The sequence below is a fragment of the Phycodurus eques genome, chromosome 3 (genome assembly GCF_024500275.1).
Source record: "Phycodurus eques isolate BA_2022a chromosome 3, UOR_Pequ_1.1, whole genome shotgun sequence".
Lineage (NCBI taxonomy): Eukaryota > Metazoa > Chordata > Actinopteri > Syngnathiformes > Syngnathidae > Phycodurus > Phycodurus eques.
Window position 1 is genome coordinate 21,348,195 of NC_084527.1, and position 12,607 is coordinate 21,360,801.

A 12,607-nucleotide genomic window follows, 5' to 3' on the forward strand; every position below is an offset into this window, starting at 1 on the left:
GCTCTGCGGTCCGGCCTGGGTATTGCATTTTTTTTTCGTCCTCCTCCTCACCCCAAGACGCTGTGATCGGCAACTGTCAGGCTGACAGCCCTAACGCCGTTGCGCCAGACCGGCGGCGGCTACTATAGCCAACCATCCGCTTTGCCGCTGCCTCACCACACGCCGCCCATGACGTCACACCATGGCAGATACACTGTCATCCAAATAACATCAAAGACATTGCACGTCAGGGAAGATGTATTTTTTCAGGTTGTAGGCATAGCGTGATGGATAACTGCATGCTGTAGCAGTAGAACTGAGAAGGTTATTAGGAAGAAGGAAGTGGCAATTACGCTGAATGGCCACGGGATGGAATAAGGGCCCTTGGTAGAATTTAAAGACTTATGACTTGCACATATATGAATTACTACCACCTCTGTTATATAGTTAACATTGTATTTATATAAAGTTAGTGTGAGCTTTCTTCTCTTCTTGTTTCTTAGAAGTTGAGGTAACTCCTCCCCTAGACACGCACTTACACACACACACACACACACACACATATACATACATGCTCCTCAGACTACATGCAAGCTGCATACCCGAGCACAAGAAAAAGAAGTAGCAGAAGATGAAGTACGTCCCTGTAGGCTTCTTTGTGTTCTTCTGCTGTTGTCTACTGACAGGAAGTGGAAGCAGCGCTCAGCAGAAGCAGCATGCAGCACAGGGGGTAGTCGGGGGGCTGACGCGGGGATTGACCTGGCGCCACAACGGGCAGGTCTTCAGCATCCTGAGTCCGGGGTCCCGCTACCGGCCTCTCGCCCACAGCAGAAGCTCCTCCGGTAGCGTACTGGTGCTTGGCGGAGGTAACGGGAGCTCCGCCGCAATCCGAGCCCCCCCACGAGTCCCCGCGGCTAGTGGCGGCGCACATTTACGAGCTGTGGCGCGTCGGCGACTGCCACCAAGAGCAGATTCAAGATCAGACCTAAGATCCGATTCTGCAGAGGACCGGATGGTCGGAGACGACCCGTACAACCCGTACAAGGCATCCAACTACTACCGATACTACAATTACTACAACTCCTACTACAGACCCAGGGCATGGACCCAACACTGGCACGGCTATGGAACGAGGTACCACCAGAACGGTGAGAAATGTCTTTTCAACATAATTATGGCTCGAAAAGTTGCAGACAATGACTATCCTTGCTGGAGAGGGACCTCCAGTCCACTAGGGGGCAGACTACAACTTGTATGCGATCTGCATCTGCATAATAATATCTATGTACAGTATACTGCATTAATCCCTGCATTTCATAGAATGCAAATACGCCCGTTAGTGACTGTTAACACTCGAGTTTAAGTAATGTTGAAATGTCGTCTGCATGAACGTCTTGTTTCCCCCAAGCAGTACAGTTCTGTTAGGTCCAATTCAGTTTGTTTCATTTCAGTCCAGGTTGGTTCATTTCAGGAAAGTGCTCTGTATTGTGCCTAAATGACTTTAGCTGTACTGTACCAAACTAAACTGAGCTGAACCGAACTGAATTGAACACACTGTACTGAAACAAAGTGAATCAAAATGAATCAAATTTCACTGAAGTGGACCAAAAGGAACAAAGTTGAATGGAACTGACCCAAGTAAAGTGCTTGGTGCAAAGGACTCTTAAGTGGGTCAGGATTCAAACAAACCACGAGTGATGAAGTTATAAAATTGTGAACAAACTATTGTGTTTGTTGTTTGTGTGTCAGTGCGTAATGATGATGTCGCCGCTTACAGGTCTTCCCGATCTGGTTCCTGACGCCTACAACATCCAAGTGAGCTCGTACATCCACAGAATTCCCATGTACAACCTGCGCTGTGCGGCAGAGGAGAACTGCCTAGCTTCGTGAGATGCACTACCCATGACACAAAACACTTTAATCCAGTCAAATCTGTTTGATCCTGTCTGAATCCACTCTAGTCCAGTCTAATCCCTTCCGTTCCTGTACTTTGAATGGAAATGTACTTCAATGCAGTTGAAATATGGTTAAATCCAGTCAAATCTACTTGAATCCAGACTAAATATGTTTAGTCCAGTTTGAATCCATTTGAATCCTGTTTTAATCAACTCCATTATGGTTAATCTGGTTTAAATCTGTTTTAATGCACTTTAATCAAGTGTAAATACGTTTTATTCAGTTTAATTCTACTTCATTCCAATCTAAATTCATTTAATCGGCTATAAATATACTAAAAATACATTTTAACCGTCTAAATCAATTTATTCTGGTATAAAGCCATGATATACAAGTCTAAATCCACTTTAATCTAGTCCACATGTACTATAATACAATCTAAATCTACTTTAATTCACTTTATTCCTACTTTACTTCACTTATTCTAAATCTGGTTAAATCCATTCTAAAATCTAATTTAATTCACTTGGATTCCCTTTAATCCAGTCTAAATGTACTTTACTACACCTCAACCCAGTCCAAATCTAGTTTAGTCCGATTTAATAAACTTTAATCCAATCTAAATAAATGTAATATGTCACATATACACTAAATGTATTTTAATCCACTTTAATCCTGACTAAACCCAATTTAATCCAGTCTAATTCAATTTGAATCAAGAATTCAACCCAGACTGAATCTTCTTTAATCCACTGTATTTCAATCGAAATCTATTTAAAAAAAAAAAATCCAGTTCAATCCAGGTTTAAACTACTTTAATTTCCTTTGATTTGCTTGAATCCAATCTCAATCTACTTTATTCCACGTTGATCCTAAATCTATTTTTAATCTACCTCAATCCAGTCCAAATGTAATTCAGTCCAATTTACACTGACAACAATCTAACAAATACACTTTAATCTAGTTTTGTCATATTTAATCTAGTTTAGACCACTTTAATCTGGTTTGATCAAATTTATTCTCACCAAGTAGTCTTGTTCAATCTAGTCTTGACCAGTTTAATGTTGTCTCGATCATTTTAATCGAGTGTCATGAAGTCAAATGTAATCTAGACCAATATATAGTCGTTTAGTCCACTTAAATTTATAACTGTTTCATCTCATCTAGTCGAGTCCACTTTAATACAGTCTCAATCCACTTTCGTCCTCAATTAGTCCAGTTTTAATCCAGACTATTCTAGTCCAGTCCTGTCCAGTTTACTTGAGTCCAATCCCCAGTAAGGACGTTCCCATACAACCACGTGGAGATGCCTTCTCCATGCTACAAATGATCTTGTAGCTTCAGTGTTGAATTCCAAGCTAACCGCAATCGGTTTTGACGAAAGCGTTGTTGTTCTTGTTATTGAGTTCCGCGAGGTCTGCTGGCGATTACGACACGAGGGTTCTGCTGAGGTTCCCTCAGCGCGTGAAGAACCAGGGAACCGCAGACTTCCTGCCCAACAAAGCCCCATACTCATGGGAGTGGCACAGCTGTCATAAGTAAGATGACACAAAACTACGAGGGGGCGCTAGTACTTCTACTTTGGCAACAACAGTATTGAAAATCACTCCCTATCCACTATAACAGGGGTCGGCAACCTTAAATACTAAAATGAAAAAAAAAACACTGGGAGCCACAAAATCTAAAGTGAGGCTAACACTGCATCAATAGTTTTTTTTTTTTTTTTTTTTTTTTACCTGCATCTATAAGAAACTATTTTGTTCCATTTCAAACTTAAATTATCCACCTGCAGTTAGCCAAATATGCCATCTGCTTCTGTTTTCCGTCATCATTTTATCCCCGTGTGGAATGGACTGTGCAGTCAGCTGTCAATTTCAATTTAAAAGGACTATTTCACTTAACAATGTAAACTTTATAGAGTGGAACCTCGTGTTACGAACGACCCAGTTTACGAATAATTTGGGTTTTTGCGAACGGTCTCGGTATGGACGAACGGGAGGATTTTTGTTGTGCTTCTGCTCGTGCTGCAAGACAATTGTTGACTCCATTTATAACGCTTTGATGTAAACCTAAAACTCGTTGTCTGCTCCACGACGTAAAGCGGAAAGCTGTTCTAATCGGAAGTTCCGCCTCCACATCCTCGATTATCCAATCACAAATCTCATCACGTGTGCGATTGACGTGGTATAAGAGGTCCAGAATCATTTCATTTTCGTCAAAATTTACACATACAGTATGTGGTATTTATTGAATTGTAGCGTCTCGTTAATTAAGACAAGAAACGGTTCATGGTGGCGTAATCACGTCAAAATAGCTGTCCAAATAGATGAACGCTAGATAGGCCAGTGTGCTGTAGCAGCCCGGCTAACCGACGTGCTTACGTGGCAGCCATACTGGCAGGGGCGACGTTCCCATAAAATGCAACGCATGGACATTGAAATTAGTCGTAACTTGCTCATTTCTCAACCGATTTTCATGAGGTGACTTTTTTGTCAACGCCAAAGCGTATGCATTCAGGTTCATTTGTAGTACAGTTGGGTAAACTAGTGTAGTGGTCTTTTTAGTGGTCAGATTAATCTAGTGTAATAGAGTTAAACAAAAGTGACTAGTCCAATTTAAATCTAATCTAGCCTAGTCTTGAACACTTTTATCTAGTCTATTCCAGTTTATTCTTGTCTAGTTTAGTTTAATATTGTTTATTCCTGTTTAATCTATTGTAGTACAAATTAGTCAAATCCATGTTAACCTAGTCCAGTAAAATCCATTTTAATCCAGTGTTGAAGAGTGTATTCTAGTCTAGTCCATTCTAATGTAATCCACTCGAGTTCAGTCAAATCTAGTGTAAATAGAATACAGTATAAAGTAGTTTAATCTAGTCCAGTGTAGTCTCATTTCATCTACTGTAGTTCAGTTGTATTGTTTAATGATGTGTATACACAGTGATATAAAGCTCTTGACTTTTAACATTTGCTGCGTCATCAAATCCACACGTGTCTGATTTATATGTCCTCCGTGCGTTGTGATTGGCCGTGCGGTGCGTCAGTCACTTTCACAGCATGGATGATTTCAGTCTGTACGAGCTGGTGGACGGAGAGACCAACAAAGCAGTGGCGGAAGGACACAAAGCCAGCTTCTGTCTGGAGGACACTTCCTGTGAGGCCGGTTACTACCGGAGATACGCCTGCACCTCACACACGCAGGTCAACACACCATTTTAACTCGTCACGTCTCCTTTTTCACTGTGGAGTCCGACATTCCATTGACATATGTGTTTGTGTGTGTGTGTGTGTGTGTGTTCAGGGTTTGAGTCCAGGCTGTTACGACACGTACAATGCCGACATCGACTGTCAGTGGATCGACATCACCGACGTGGCTCCGGGGAAATACGTACTCAAGGTCACCAGATCTCCTCCTCCCAGTGGAATAACAAATACACTTGAATCTAGTTTTGTCAAATTGTTTAGATCTAGTTTAGAGCAATTTAATCTGGTTTGATCAAATGTAATCTTGCCAAGTAGTCCAATGTAATCTAGTCCTGACCGGTTTAATCTCATCTACTCCAGTTTAATCGAGTTAAATATGGGACATTTAAAGCAGGAGTTGGACCCAAAAGTGGACCCTGACACAAAAGTAACAAAACAAATGAGGAACCAGCATGGCAGCGACTGAGCTCTCAACAGGGTGGGGCATGGTAGTAACGAGATGTTCTGGCAAGGAGTGGGAAAAAAAAAAAAAAAGACAACCAAACACATTGAATCGAGTGCAGTCTAGTTCAATTCAAACTAGTCTAGTGCACCACTGTAATGTAGTTCTGTTTTGTCTACTTTAACCTAGTCCAGTTTAATCAAGTCTTCTTCTTCTTTTCCTTTCGGCTTGTCCCGTTAGGGGTCGCCACATCCTTTTCATCCTTTTCCATGGAAGCCTATCTCCTGCATCCTCCTCTCGAACACCACCAACTGCCCTCATGTCTTCCCTCACGACATCCATCAACCTTCTCTTTGGTCTTCCTCGAGCTCTCTTGCCTGGCAGCTCCATCCTCATCATCCTTCTACCAATATACTCACTATTTCTCCTCTGGACGTGTCCAAACCATTGAAGTCTGCGCTCTCTAACTTTGTCTCCAAAACATCCAACCTTGGCTGTGCCTCTGATGAGCTCATTTCTAATTTTATCCAACCTGGTCACTCCGAGAGCGAACCTCAACATCTTCATTTCCGCCACCTCCAGCTCTGCTTCCTGTTGTCTCTTCAGCGCCACTGTCTCTAATCCGTACATCATGGGTGGCCTCAATACTGTTTTATAAACTTTGCCCTTCATCCTAGCAGAGACTCTTCTGTCACATAACACACCTGACACCTTCCTCCACCCGTTCCAACCTGCTTGGACCCGTTTCTTCACTTCCTGACCACACTCACCATTGCTCTGGACGGTTGACCCCAAGTATTTAAAGTCCTCCACCCTTGCCATCGCTTCTCCCTGTAGCCTCATTCTTCCCCCACCAGCCCTCTCATTCATGCACATATATTCTGTTTTACTTCGGCTAATCTTCATTCCTCTTCTTTCCAGTACATGCCTCCATCTTCCTAACTGTTCCTCCAGCTGCTCCCTTCTTTCACTGCAGATCACAATGTCATCTGCAAACATCATGGTCCACGGGGATTCCAGTCTAACCTCATCTGTCAGCCTATCCATCACCACTGCAAAAAGGAAGGGGCTCAGGGCTGATCCCTGATGCAGTCCCACGTCCACCTTAAATTCTTCTGTCACATCTACAGCACACCTCACCGCTGTTCTGCTGCCCTGTATTATTCTAACATACTTCTCTGCCACTCCAGACGTCCGCATGCAGTGCCACAGTTCCTCTCTGGGTACTCTGTCATAGGCTTTCTCTAGATCTACAAAGACACAATGTAGCTCCTTCTGACCTTCTCTGTACTTTTCCATCAACATCCTCAAGGCAAATAATGCATCTGTGGTACTCTTTCTAGGCATGAAACCATACTGTTGCTCGCAAATACTCACTTCTGTCCTGAGTCTAGGCTCCACTACTCTTTCCCATAACTTCATTGTGTGGCTCATCAACTTTATTCCTCTATAGTTGCCACAGCTCTGCACATCACCTTTGTTCTTAAAAATGGGCACCAGTACACTTTTCCTCCATTCCTCAGGCATCTTCTCACGCACTAGAATTCTATTGAACAAGCTGGTCAAAAACTTCGCAGCCACCTCTCCTAGATTCTTCCATACCTCCACAGGAATGTCATCAGGACCAACTGCCTTTCCATTTTTCATCCTCTTTAATGCCTTTCTAACTTCCCCCTTACTAATCATTGCCACTTCCTGGTCCACCGCACTTGCCTCTTCTACTCTCCCTTCTCTATCATTTTCCTCATTCATCAACTCCTCGAAGTATTCTTTCCATCTAGCAAGCACACTGCTGGCACCAGTCAACGTATTTCCATCTCTATCCTTAATCACCCTAACCTGCTGCACATCCTTCCCATCTCTATCCCTCTGTCTGGCCAGCCTGTATAGATCCTTTTCTCCTTCTTTAGTGTCCAACCTGCCATACATGTCATCATATGCCTCTTGTTTTGCCTTTGCCACCTCTACCTTTGCCCTGTGTCGCATCTCAATGTATTCCTTTCGCCTCTCCTCGGTCCTCTCAGTGTCCCACTTCTTCTTAGCTCACCTTTTTCCTTGTATGATTTCCTGTACTGTGAGGTTCCACCACCAAGTCTCCTTCTCTCCTTTCCTGCCAGAAGATACACCAAGTACTCTCCTGCCTGCTTCTCTGATCACTTTGGCTGCAGTGGTCCAGTCTTTTGGAAGCTCCTGGCGTCCACCGAGAGCCTGTATCACCTCTTCCCGAAAAGCTGCACAACACTCGTCCTGTCTCAGCTTCCACCACAAGATGTAATCCACCTGTGTGCTTCTACCTCCGCTCTTGTAGGTCACCCTATGTTCGTGCCTCTTCTGAAAAAAAGTGTTCACTACAGCCATTTGCATCCTTGTTGCAAAGTCTACCACCATCTGTCCCTCCAAGTTCCTTTCCTGGATGCCGTACTTACCCATCACTTCTTCATCGCCCCTATTACCTTCACCAACATGTCCATTACAATCTGCACCAATCACGACTCTCTCTCTGTCTGGGATGCTCAGAACTACATCATCTAGCTCCTTCCAGAATTTCTCTTTCACCTCTAGGTCACATCCTACCTGTGGGGCATAGCCACTAATCACATTACACATAACACCCTCAATTTCAAATTTCAGCCTCATCACTCGATCTGATACTCTTTTCACCTCCAAGACATTCTTAGCCAACTCTTCTTTCAAAATAACCCCGACTCCATTTCTCTTCCCATCGACACCATGGTAAAATAATTTAAACCCTGCCCCTAAACTTCTAGCCTTACTGCCTTTCCACCTGGTCTCCTGGACACACAATATATCAACCTTTCTCCTCATCATCATGTCAAACTACCTGTCATAGTCCCAACATTCAAAGTCCCCACATTCAGTTCTAGGCTCTGTGTTTTCCTCTTCTCTTTCTGCCGAAGAACCCGCTTTCCACCTCTTCTTCTTTGACTTCGACCCACAGTAGCTGAATTTCCAACGGCGCCCCGCAGGTTGACGGCGCCGGTGCCGGACGTTGTTAACCCGGGCCACGACCGATCCGGTATGGAATTCTTTGGATGAACGCTCATATTTGTTTGGCAAGGTTTTAAGCCGGATGCCCTTCCTGACGCAACCCTCTGCATTTATCCGGGCTTGCGACCGGCCTACAGTTTGCACTGACTTGTGCCACCCATAGGGCTGCATTCCAGTTTAATCAAGTCTAATCCAGGTTAATCTAGTGTAGTCTAGTTTAATAGAGTAGACCACTAATAACTAGACAAATTTAATCTAGTGTTATCCAGTTTTAAAGAGTCTAATCATGTAACTGTAGTTGAGTTAGTGTTGATGTTTTCTTTTTGTTTCGTTGTCAGGTGACCGTCAATCCCAAGCAGAAAGTTCAGGAATCGAATTTTGCCAACAATGTGGTCCACTGTGACGTCCACTACACGGGAAACGCTGTCCACATGTCGGCATGCGAGACCACAGCGTAAATAAGTAACAACACTTAATCCAGCTCATTCTTGTCTATTTTGATGTATTGTAGTCCAGTTAAATCTACTATAGTTTAGTCTAGGTTAATCAAGTATAGTGTAGTTTAGCCTAGTTCAGTTTAATCTATCGTAATCAAATCTAATCTAGTGTAGATCATTTTTATTGAGTCCAGTTCAGTTCAGTGTAGGGTGGTCTAGTTTAATCTACAGTGGGTACGGAAACTTTTCAGGCCCCCTTAAATTTTTCACTCTTTTTCATACTGCAGCCATTTATTAAAATCATTGAAGTACATTTTTTCCCGCATTAATGTACACACAGCACCCCATATTGACAGAAAAAAACATAATTGTTGATTGTTTTGCTGATTTATTAAAAAAGAAAAACTGAAATATCACACGGCCGTAAGTATTCAGACCCTTTGCTGTGACACTAATATATTTAACTCGGGTGCCGTCCATTTCTTCTGATCTTCCTTGAGATGGTTCTACACCTTCATTGGAGTCCCGCTGTGTTTGATTATACTGACTGGACTTGATTAGGAAAGCCACACACCTGTCTATATAAGACCTTACAGCTCACAGTGCATGTCAGAGCAAATGAGAATCATGAGGTCAAAGGAACTGCCTGAAGAGCTCAGAGACAGATTTGTGGTAAGGCACAGATCTGGCCAAGGTTACAAAAACATTTCTGCTGCACTTAAGGTTCCTAAGAGCAGAGTGGCCTCCATAATTCTTAAATGGAAGACGTTTGGGACGACCTAAACCCTTCATAGAGCTGGCCATCCAGCCTCGCTGAGCAACTGGGGGAGAAGAGGTCTTGGTGAGAGAGGTAAAGAAGAACCCAAAGATCACTGTGGCTGATCTCACGAGAAGCAGTTGGGAGATGGGAGAAAGTTCTAGAAAGTCAACCATCGCTGCAGCCCTCCACCAGTCGGGGCTTTGTGGCAGAGTGGCCTGACGGATGCCTCTCCTCAGTGCAAGACACATAAAAGCCTGCATGGAGTTTGCTACGAAACACCCGAAGGACTCCAAGATGGTGAGAAATACGATTCTCTGGTCTAATGAGACCAAGATACAAATTGTTGGCCTTAATTCTAAGTGGCATGTGTGGAGAAAACCAGGCACTACTCATCACCTGTCCAATACAGTCCCAACAGTGAAGCATGGTGGTGGCAGCATCATGCTGTGGGGGTGTTTTTCAGCTGCAGGGACTGGACGACTGGTTGCAATCAAAGAAAAAGATGAATGCGGCCAAGTCCAGGGATATCCTGGACGAAAGCCTTCTCCAGAGGGCTCAGAACCTCAGACTGGGCTGAAGGTTCACCTTCCAAAAAGACAATGACCCTAAGCACACACCTAAAATACCGAAGGAGTGGCTTCAGAACAACTCCATGACTGTTTTTGAATGGCCCAGCCAGAGCCCCGACTTCAACCCAATTGAGCATCTCTGGAGAGACCTGAAAATGGCTGCCCACCAATGTTCACCATCCAACCTGAGAGAACTGGAGAGGATCTGCAAGCAGGAATGGCAGAGGATCCCCAAATCCAGGTGTGAAGAACTTGTTGCCTCATTCCCAAAAAGACTCATGGTTGTATTAGCTCAAAAGGGTGCGTCTACTAAATACTGAGCAAAGGGTCTGAACACTTATGGCTGTGTGATATTTCAGTTTTTATTTTTTTAATAAATCTGCAAAAATGTCAACAATTCAGTTTTTTTCTGTCACTATGGTGTGCTGTCTGTACATTAATGTGGAAAAAATTAACTTAAATCATTTTCGCAAATGGCTGCAATATAAAAAAAGAGTGAACATTTTAAGGGGGTCTGAATACTTTCCGTACCCACTGGGGTCAAGACATGCTTAATCTCATCTAGTGTAGTCGAATTAAATGTTTTCTGTAGGGTAGTCTAGTTGGATCTAGTCAAAACCGATTTAAAATAGTGTTGTCCAGTCCAGTTTAATATTGTTGAGACCAAATTAATCTCGTGCAGTCTCGTTTAATCTAGCGCATTTCAGTTCAGTTGGGCGTATTCTAGTTAAATCTAGTTTAGACCAGTTTAATCTTGTCCGGCCCATTTTATCTGTTTCAGTATAGTTTAATCTATCCATCCATTTCCTTTACGGTTTATCCTCACTTGGATCGCGGGCTGCTGGAGCCAATCCCAGCTATCATCGGGCAGGAGGCGGGGTACACCCTGAACTGGTTACCAGCCAATCGCAGGGCACATAGAAACAAACAACCATTCGCACTCACATTCACACCTACGGGTAATTTAGAGTCTCCAATTAATGCATGTTTTTGGGATGTGGGAGGAAACCGGAGTGGCCGGAGAAAACCCACGCAGGCACGGGGAGAACATGCAAACTCCACACAGGCGGGGCCGGGATTTGAACCCCGGTCCTCAGAACTGTGAGGCAGACGTGCTAACAAGTCGCTCACCGTGCCGGCCAGTTTAATCTAGTGTACTGTAATTCAGTCTCGTTCAATTTAACTGTAGTACTAATCTTGTCTAGACCAGTTAAATCCAGTGTAGTCTAGACCTATGAAAATCGGTTATATTATCATCAAAGTGTAAATAGAAATTGACATTTTTGCCTTTCAGGAGCTGACCTTCACCATGGATTATGAAACTTTTTGATCACTTTTAAGATGACTTGATTTCATTTGAAAAACAACATGTACTGTATTTAACTTGAATTTTAAATGCTATCATCAAATAAACTTGACACCTCTATTCTTGTCCTTGGTTGTGATGACGTCACGTAACTGTCAATATTGCAATATTATCTGTTTTGCTCTTCGTGGCAGTGTTGTTTTCCTTGTTGGCCACTCGGGGGTGCTGCTGGTCCGTGTTTGTATGAAAGGAGCTAAGAAAGTATTTTTGCAATACAGGCTGTCATTATGCAGTCTAATTATAGTTTCATAAACTTGCATAATTATACTTACATGAACCTACAAGTGTAATTATAATCACATAAATTTACATGAGGCAATGTATCATGGCGTATCAAACATACATTAAATATCACATCATTCACGTCAAAAACTACAGGATACACTAAACAGCAAAATACTACACTAGTAAAATGAATGAGTCATGTAGTTTTACCTATTTGAATTTGATTATTTTATTCTAAAGACAATAAACCCGTCTAACGGAATCCCTTCTCGAAGATCGTGTATTTTTGCAAAGCTCACCCCATTGGGCAAATCTTCGACCACTACAACTTACCTTTAACATTAGTTAAAAAACGATCGCATTTCGCTTCTAAAGTTCTTTATTCGATTATTATTTGACTTTGTTTCAACACCAATATATGGGAAACATTGTCCTGTTGTACATTATACAACATTCCATATCGCACACTTCAACGCAAACGTGTCGTGACACGTTCTTGTGCAAAGTAACATCGAAATAAACTTTTTACAGCTTGTAAAAACGTGTTCAACTAAAAAGAGAGATTTTTTTTTAAAAGGCAAAGAGTTAAACCGGCGCTTCAAGTGAAAATGAACAGTGTGTGGAAAAGAGTGGAGAGTGAGACCTCATTCGCAGCCCCCCTCCAAGAGGACAGATGTCGAAGTCTTTGTGCTGCTTGAAAAAAAAAAAAAAAAAGAAAAAA

The 12,607-nt window shown here is 42.8% G+C and overlaps 1 protein-coding gene across 2 annotated transcripts; it reads left to right on the forward strand.

Annotated features, from left to right (window-relative positions):
• Nucleotides 1-610: 610 nt before the first annotated feature.
• LOC133400203 (protein-lysine 6-oxidase-like) lies at nucleotides 611-11,721 on the forward strand. Of its 2 annotated transcripts, none has more exons than XM_061672628.1 (7): nucleotides 611-1,127; nucleotides 1,757-1,865; nucleotides 3,282-3,413; nucleotides 4,919-5,075; nucleotides 5,176-5,271; nucleotides 8,868-8,991; nucleotides 11,590-11,721. In XM_061672628.1, the coding sequence occupies exons 1-6, from the start codon at nucleotides 611-613 to the stop codon at nucleotides 8,985-8,987; spliced, it is 1,131 nt and encodes a 376-aa protein (XP_061528612.1). In that variant the 3' UTR covers nucleotides 8,988-8,991; nucleotides 11,590-11,721. The 2 variants fall into 2 exon arrangements, with proteins under 2 accessions (XP_061528612.1, XP_061528613.1); XM_061672629.1 differs by having other exon boundaries at nucleotides 911-1,127; nucleotides 8,868-8,983.
• The last annotated feature ends 886 nt before the right edge of the window (nucleotides 11,722-12,607 follow it).